At 45.2% G+C, this 7,878-nt stretch overlaps 1 protein-coding gene across 2 annotated transcripts in view; it reads left to right on the top strand.

The window, feature by feature from the left end:
- The window catches only part of LOC102014999 (sodium/potassium-transporting ATPase subunit alpha-4), a 31,257-nt gene that overhangs the window by 18,698 nt on the left and 4,681 nt on the right, over nucleotides 1-7,878 (top strand). For both annotated transcript variants that reach the window (XM_005400196.2, XM_005400197.1), the window contains 6 exons: nucleotides 939-1,075; nucleotides 1,431-1,581; nucleotides 1,900-2,068; nucleotides 3,346-3,500; nucleotides 3,653-3,776; nucleotides 4,986-5,131. In XM_005400196.2, the coding sequence (XP_005400253.1) occupies nucleotides 939-1,075; nucleotides 1,431-1,581; nucleotides 1,900-2,068; nucleotides 3,346-3,500; nucleotides 3,653-3,776; nucleotides 4,986-5,131 (882 nt within the window). The remainder of the gene's footprint in view (nucleotides 1-938; nucleotides 1,076-1,430; nucleotides 1,582-1,899; nucleotides 2,069-3,345; nucleotides 3,501-3,652; nucleotides 3,777-4,985; nucleotides 5,132-7,878) is intronic.

A 7,878-nucleotide genomic window follows, 5' to 3' on the forward strand; every position in this document is an offset into this window, starting at 1 on the left:
ATCGTGCAGTGAAATTTACTGTCTCAGGTCATCACAGCCTGTTAGCACTTTTCTGTCTCCCAGTTTATCAGGGATACCCGTGTGGAACAGTGAGGACTCAGAAAGCACCATAGTGGGTTCCTTGGGGGAAAACTCCTCCCAGCCTTATTTCCATCAGTCAGGTGGTTTCCTCCTCAGGGTTTGAACAGTTGTGTCAGGTGGGTACACGGGAGCCTTGGGCAGTGGCTCCCAGGTACTCATCATTCCCTCATTTGATAATATTTGTTGGTGGCTTACTGTGTCCTAGGCATTGTGCTCAGGCAGGAAACTTAGCAAGCATCCCACCCTCACAGAGTTCTCAGTCCAGCTGAGGGAGAGAGAGAAGCAAGCAGTCACCATACTGAGAAGTGACAAGTGCCGAAAAGTGAAAAGAACAGACTGCCACAAAGACACAGAGGGAGGGCAGGTCATCTTGAGGTGGGGACGTGACAGGACTGTGGACCCAGAAGCCAAAGACAAGTTGAAACTGAGGTGCAGGATGAGGCAGGGGGACAAAGACAGGTACAGTGGAGATCCTGAAAAAATGTTAGGTAGGCGGGTATTCTGGACATTCCTTTATTACCACTTGTTCTGTGTGTAGGTGTTTCTGACTTGGCACTTAAGAAACAGAGCTGCTTGTGGAACGATTAAATAGAATTCTGAATATAGTGATACACCCAAAACTCTGGCTTGCTCCTGGAGATCTAGAACACCTATATTTTATGGTCTGATGGTCCTGACTCATTCCCCAAGGTGGAAGCCACAGTGGGAAGGTCTTTGGTGTCTACGAAAAGTTCTCAGGAATGGTCTACTAAAACCCTTGCGGATTGAAAGCAGTGAGCTATGGGAGGAGAAAGAGAAGAGATCCAGGATTCTCTGAGGATGATTCTGTTCCTCTTCCTCTTCCCCTCCCAACCCAGGTGATCATGGTAACCGGGGACCATCCCATTACAGCCAAGGCCATTGCCAAAGGTGTGGGCATCATCTCAGAAGGCACAGAGACAGCAGAGGATATTTCTGCCCGGCTTGGCATCCCTGTCAGCCAGGTCAATCCCAGGTAAGACCCCCCCAAAAAACTCAGATCTATCATTTTCCCCGCCATCCTCAGCTGCCCCACCCACGTCCAGGTAGGATTGCAGGGTTTATACATCATAATTAAAATGTAAGAAGGAAATAACCAACTGAAGGTGTCAGTGGGTTTTCAGAAGAAGCAGTAGTAAGAAAGAAAGAAGCAGAAGAAAGTGGTTGGCAAAAGAGGGAAAGAGATGACATGTACGCGTCACTTTGGGGACAGTGTATGCCGGGGACAAGTGATGAGACTGTGTGGAAAGAAAAGCAAGGAACTTACAGTAAAGGTTGGTCAGAGGGTACGAGGCGCCCCAGAACCAGCCTTTTGAAATTCTTTTCCTCAGGAGTGCCAAAGCCATTGTGGTGCATGGCTTAGAGTTAAAGGATATGAACTCAGAGCAGCTCAAAGAGATCCTCCAAAACCACACAGAGATTGTGTTTGCTCGGACCTCCCCTCAGCAGAAGCTCATCATTGTGGAGGGCTGCCAGAAGCTGGTGAGAGAGGCAGAGGAGCCGGTGGGGGGGAACCCAGCAGAACTCACATGGCAGAGCCCAGCCTCAAAACAAGCAGGGAAACGTGTGGGCTGAGCTACAGGAGACTCCAGACAGTATCCCACCTTGCACCTCCATGGTGGCCTTTGGTTTGGGGGCTAAGAATTGAAATTATCTCAGGGGAACAGGAACAGGAAGGGCCAGGAGTCCTGGATCAATGCATTTACAAGAAATGAGATGCTGAAATCGAACTAATCTTTGGGACTCGTCCTAAGTCTAACGTACTAATTTTTTTCATTCCTTTCTTCTGGACTTCACCAGGGAGCCATTGTGGCGGTGACGGGGGACGGGGTGAACGACTCCCCTGCACTGAAGAAGGCAGACATCGGCATTGCCATGGGCATCACTGGCTCTGACGTCTCTAAGCAGGCAGCCGACATGATCCTGCTGGATGACAACTTTGCCTCCATTGTCACAGGCGTGGAGGAGGGTGAGGAAGCAGGGTGCCCAGGGTTAGGTCTTGCTCCTAACTGGGTTTTGGGGTACATTACCCTCATCTTCTCTGCCCATCATCCAACTTCCATGATCCTGTACAGATTTCCAAAATAATCACTGTAAGACAAAATTTTGCAGATTGGATTCAGCTGACACCTAGAATATCACTTTTTTATGAGATTGGAGGAAAATCCAGATTTGCAAGGGATGCTGGGACTCTAGTGTAGGAGAGTATCCTCTTTGTCCTTTCACTGGGATTCAGGTGTTTCTAGAACATGCATGTACCTATAGCCCTGGGAAACTTCCGTACTCTGCAATCAGCAGGACCCTAGAAATGTTGACACATCAAGATTGGTTGGAAACCATCCAGGAGTTGACTTCATAAACACAGTTAAGCACCCTCTTTCCCAGAGAGCCCTGAAAGAGAATACCCATTGGTGAATAGGAGAGCCCTAGAATGCTATACCCAAGCTCCCTGCTTTCTGTCTGGAGCTATCTTACTAAAACATGACAGTCCACATAATAATAATAGTTATATTTTATTGAAACCTAGTATGATCCTAACTTCAAATAGCCATTCAATTCAAAAAATTCTTTTAAGCACTGGCTGTTCATGCAAGGCACTATTCTACGTACTGGAAATACAAGGGTGGGAGAGAAAATGCATGAATCCCTGCCCACAGACAACTTAACTTCTAGTGAAAAGAGACAGACTACTGTCTGCATACTATGCAAATTGCATACTATGTTAAGTGCAATGGAAAAAATAAAACATGGCATGCAGGAAGGGGTTACAGTCTTTAAAAGAACTCAGCAGTCCTGCAGCACAGGAGAAATGATGGTCAGAGAGATAAGAGGTACCCAAGGTCACAAGCTGGTTATGGCAGAAAATGAGATTCAAACTCAAGTCCATCCCAAGCCCAGGCTCTTTCCATTTCAGGCTTAATCTGGTAAAGGCTTTAATATTGGTATTCTCAGACATCTGAGAATTAGCTAGGGCTAAATTTGCTACATTTTCAGAGATCAGATAACATTAGCCATTTTGAGTCCAAGAACAAAGAGTACAGTCAGGACATGTTACTAAATCATGGCTCTAATTAATCATCACACAATTTAGGGACAAAATCGGACAGCCAGTGTCTAGGACTTCCAGCCTTTTCACGGACCATGACACTTCTTTGCAGTGGCCTCTCAGTCCAGGCACTGTTGGTGAGAGATAGGTCCTTTGGTGAGAGATAGGGCTCCTCACAGAAGGTTGGCCTTCCTTCGCAGGTCGCCTCATCTTTGACAACCTGAAGAAATCCATTGCGTACACCCTGACCAGCAACATTCCTGAGATCACTCCCTTCCTGCTTTTCATCATCCTTGGTATCCCCTTGCCTCTGGGCACCATCACTATCCTCTGCATTGACCTGGGCACAGACATGGTGAGGGCCAGGCTGGGACCTGGCTCTGGGAACTCCTGTGAGATAGATCAGGAGTAGGAGAAAGCTTGATGGTGGGCTGGATAAAGCCAGATCTGTGCCTGAGTTTCCTTCTGAACTTTGTGCCTCCATCATTCCATCCCTCTAATCTCCAGATACCTGCTATCTCCTTGGCTTATGAGACCCCAGAAAGTGACATCATGCAAAGGCATCCACGAAACCCAAAGACTGATAATCTTGTGAACCACCGTCTCATCGGCATGGCCTACGGACAGATTGGTGAATGCAAAGCAGTGAAGCGGGGAGGGAGAGGAGAACAGCTGCCCATTTGAGCCATCTCAGCTTGGAAATAGGGAGATATTTTCTCAAACACAAAATGCACTAGGCCTTAGCAACACAAAGAGCTGTTGATCTGGGAGCTGCCCTTGATGTAGGGCCCAGTAAAAAAAGAAACAAATGTGCCTAAAATGCCTGCATCTTTCTACACATTAAGTAGTGAGTACAGACAACATGCAAGCACAAAACTAGCCAGCTCGCTAACTTTAAGGGCAGTCAGGGAGGTTTTATAGAAGAAATAGAGCTTGAACTTGGTATTAGAGGCTACGGGCTTGAACTACGTACTATATATAGACAGATGGGAGGAGCAGCAAAGGGAGAGCTCACACAGCATCCTTAGAGAAGAGCAGACAGACGGTTTCGGTGGCATTCTTGGTGTCCATGAGGAAGTAGTAGAAAACAAGGTTATAGATATAGATGGCATTTATGTTGGGTCCACCCTGGAAAGACATTTGGGTGACATTAGAGGCCTTTGTTCTTGATTTGCCAGATATATCAGAGTGTTTCAGGAGCAGAGGGAGGGATGGACAGAGAAGAGACTGGGAACAAGAGAGGCCATCCCAACACCTACAACAGGAATCTGTAGAAAAAGCACAGACTTAGGAACCAGACCTATGTTTGAATTCGGATTTCACCACTTCCTAACTGTATAATCCTGGACAATGACTGGCTTTTGTGTGTGTTTCAGGTTTCCCATTCATGAGACATAGACAGTAGCTCAGCTTTGGGATGATCTGTGTCCACAAGGTACCCACACAGTGCACAGTTCTGCAGTTAGTAGGCAAACATTAACCCCACCTCTCACCATGGCCCAGGCATAGGAGCAGAAGTTTTGACTGAGGGGGAGGCAAAGGGTAAATAGCAGAGATATGAGAAGAGGCTAACACTTGATAAATGTCCAAATGTCAGAGGAAAGGGAGTTGTCCAGCTCTTGCAGTTTGAGGATGATGTGATTCAATGACACGGGGTTAGAGTTTAGAAATAAATGTCAGAGCTTGAAGACAAGTCCCTTAGATGAGGGATCAGATGTTGCAGGTGACAGTCTTCACTCCTGCGTAGATACACACCAATCCAACAGATGCAGGGCCCAGCCTCTGCCCTTAGATGGACTGGGTGCCTTCTATGACTGTCCTATGGCTCTGCCACTTACAGGGATGATCCAGGCTGTGGCTGGGTTCTTCACCTATTTCGTGGTCATGGCTGAGAATGGCTTTAAGCCTCTCGATCTGCTGGGCATCCGCCTGAATTGGGACAATCACTTCCTCAATAATCTGGAGGACAGCTATGGACAGCAGTGGGTGAGTACAGAGCTGGGGTGGCAGATGGCGACCGAGAGGAGTAACAAAGTGATGGGGAAGAGAGTGAGGTTAGCAAATTTTTGAAGAGTAGGAGAAAGGAGGCATCAGACAGAATAGATACCTCGTCTCCAGTCCTGAGTGCGCCATCATTTGTCTGAAACCTCCTATCACATCTGTAAACTTCTTTTTTATTACAATGATCAAATTTCAGTTCATTCCCTCTTTTTGTCGTATGCGCCACCTTCCTGGATTCCTTGCAGCTGGGGTCTTCTTTGTGATATCAACTCTTCTAGGCTGACTTCTGTTTCTGTTTCTCCAGGTTCTGAATATGGTTGCTCCCCAAAAGAATGCTGAGTCCTCTCCTGTTACATTCCCTCCCTCCGTAACAGTTCACGTACTGTAACTTGAAATCAAAAAACTTATATTCTTTCTATGCTCCATCCTTACCATCCTAAGCTTTTTAAATGTAAAGGATGCCTCTCTGTGGTCATCTTTCCTAACATCCAAGATAAAGAAGGGTCACACTGAAGTCCTCTCCTCAATAATATGTGCTCAAGAATTTTAGGAAGTGCGCTTTTTTGTAACTGAATCCTTCCATCCCCATTTCTGAGTCAGCGAGACGTGTGACACCAATTATCTGCAGAAGTGTAGAATCATAGCCTGTTATCTGTATTCACTCTATAAACAAGAAAACAGTCTAGAAAGATGTAACAACTTGCTCAAAGTCCTGCAGCGAATCCCCAGAAGAGCTGGATTAGGATTCTGGACGGTTGTTTCCTGTCTGGCATTTTCACACTTCACCATGGTACCTCCAAACTAAGCTAGTGGCAGGTTTCTCAGAAGTATGTTCAGATATGACTTGGTCGAAAGATGGCTGTCATACACGTGTGGCTTCTGCCAGCTGAGCCCCCTGAGGCCATCGGACATCAATGTTTGCAGCCACCAATGCTGCCCCAGATGCCGGTGATGCCCAAGGTCCGTGGCATTGTTCTGCCCGCCAATATTTCCTCAGCCCTCAACTCAGGCCCTGGTGAGTTTACACCCTGATACCTCCTCACTGCTGCCAGGGCACAGTGTGACATATTTTAATTTATGATAAAGATAATTAAAAGTACCTTAAGGTAAACTCCTTGTACCCTAAAGATATCACAAAGTATTAGAAGAATAGGTTGTGAACAGTTGCTCTGAGGAACAAATTCCATAGATGCAAGGTCCGTTTGTGTCTCTTCCACAATTGTAAGTATTAGATCATCTAACATAGAGCTTCCCACCTAAGGAGTACACTACTTACTGCTAGAAGTGAGTGAGCTCCTTCCTGTCTAAATATCTTCACTATTAATCTTGCAGATCACAACTCATTCTTTTGTTCAACCAGGATGTATTGAAACTCTCCTATGTACCAGGTACTAGGACCTGGGAACAAACATGATCAAGTTATTGCACTCATGGAATTTATTTCTAGTTAGCAGCAAAGAGTGTTTTTTATATATATCGTAATATCCAGTCAACAGATTGGAAGTCCAAGAAATATGAGAATTAAGATATTACACTGAATGAGATGGATGCATAAAGGCTAAAGATGGTGAAGAGAGAGACAGAGAGATATTCTTGAAATTAAGATTATGGAGAAATTGTAGATGTTGGGATGGATAATATCTAAAGCTGACTTATGAGAACAAGCACCCCACTTGGGGAGTGGGAAAAAATAGACCATGGTATTTGAAGGATCATTGATATGAATATTTATTTATTTATTTATTTATTTATTTATTTGGTTTTTTTTCTGGTACCGGGAATCAAACTCACGACCTCACACTTGCCAGGCAGGCGCTGTGCCACTGAGCTAAATCCCCAGCCCCAATATGAATATTTAGGTCTCAAAACAAACACTAAGGCAAGCAAGTGGCACACACCTGTAATCTCAGCATTCTGGAAGGCTGAGACAGGAGTACTGCAAATTAGAGCCCAGTTTGAGCAATTTAGCAATTTGTCTAGACCTTGTCTCAAAATAAATGAAAAGGGCTGGGGTTCTAGCTCAGTGCAAAGGCCCCGGGTTCAATTCCAGTACAGAAAAAAAAAAAAAAAAAAACAAGAGCAGCCCCAATAGAGTAACAGTGAGTCAAAGCTAAAATCCTTAAGAAATGATGGGACAGGACACAGGTAAAAGGAGCTGACTGCGGTAAAGGGTAGTGTTTATGATCGGATGCACACAAATACGCTGACTGGTCTGATTCTAAGGTTCATGCTTGGCTCATCAATTCTCAGCCTTTGTTTTCTAGTCATCCCAGGCTTTAGATTTCTCTCCAAGTACAACTGTGGCCACATCCCGTGTGGCTTGGCATGTAGTATCTCATTACTGTGCAGTTCTACATATTTTCAAAGTTCTTATTTGATCTATGAGTTATTTATAAACACACTGTTTCTCCATTTTTTTTTTTAATATAAGCTCTTTTCTCCAGTTTAATTTAGATGCACCTCCTGTGTGTCCCTGCAGCCTTCTGTGACCTCAGTCATGACCAACCCTTGTACTGGCATAGTTAGCATACTTATCTCTCCCAATATATTCTCCAGTTTCTTACATGTAAAATATGAATGAAAGAACCAAGGAATGAGTGAGTGAACATCTCCTATCTACCACCTCTTAGGCATTCCTTTTCCCTGTGCCCTGTCAGCCTCTGGTCCACCTTCCTTCTGACCTCTGACCTCTGTCTTCTGACTCTGTTGTCCTAAGTCCATCTTTTTCTCCC

The sequence above is a fragment of the Chinchilla lanigera genome, unplaced genomic scaffold, assembly GCF_000276665.1.
Source record: "Chinchilla lanigera isolate Chin_1 unplaced genomic scaffold, ChiLan1.0 scaffold00067, whole genome shotgun sequence".
Classification (NCBI taxonomy): Eukaryota; Metazoa; Chordata; class Mammalia; order Rodentia; family Chinchillidae; genus Chinchilla; species Chinchilla lanigera.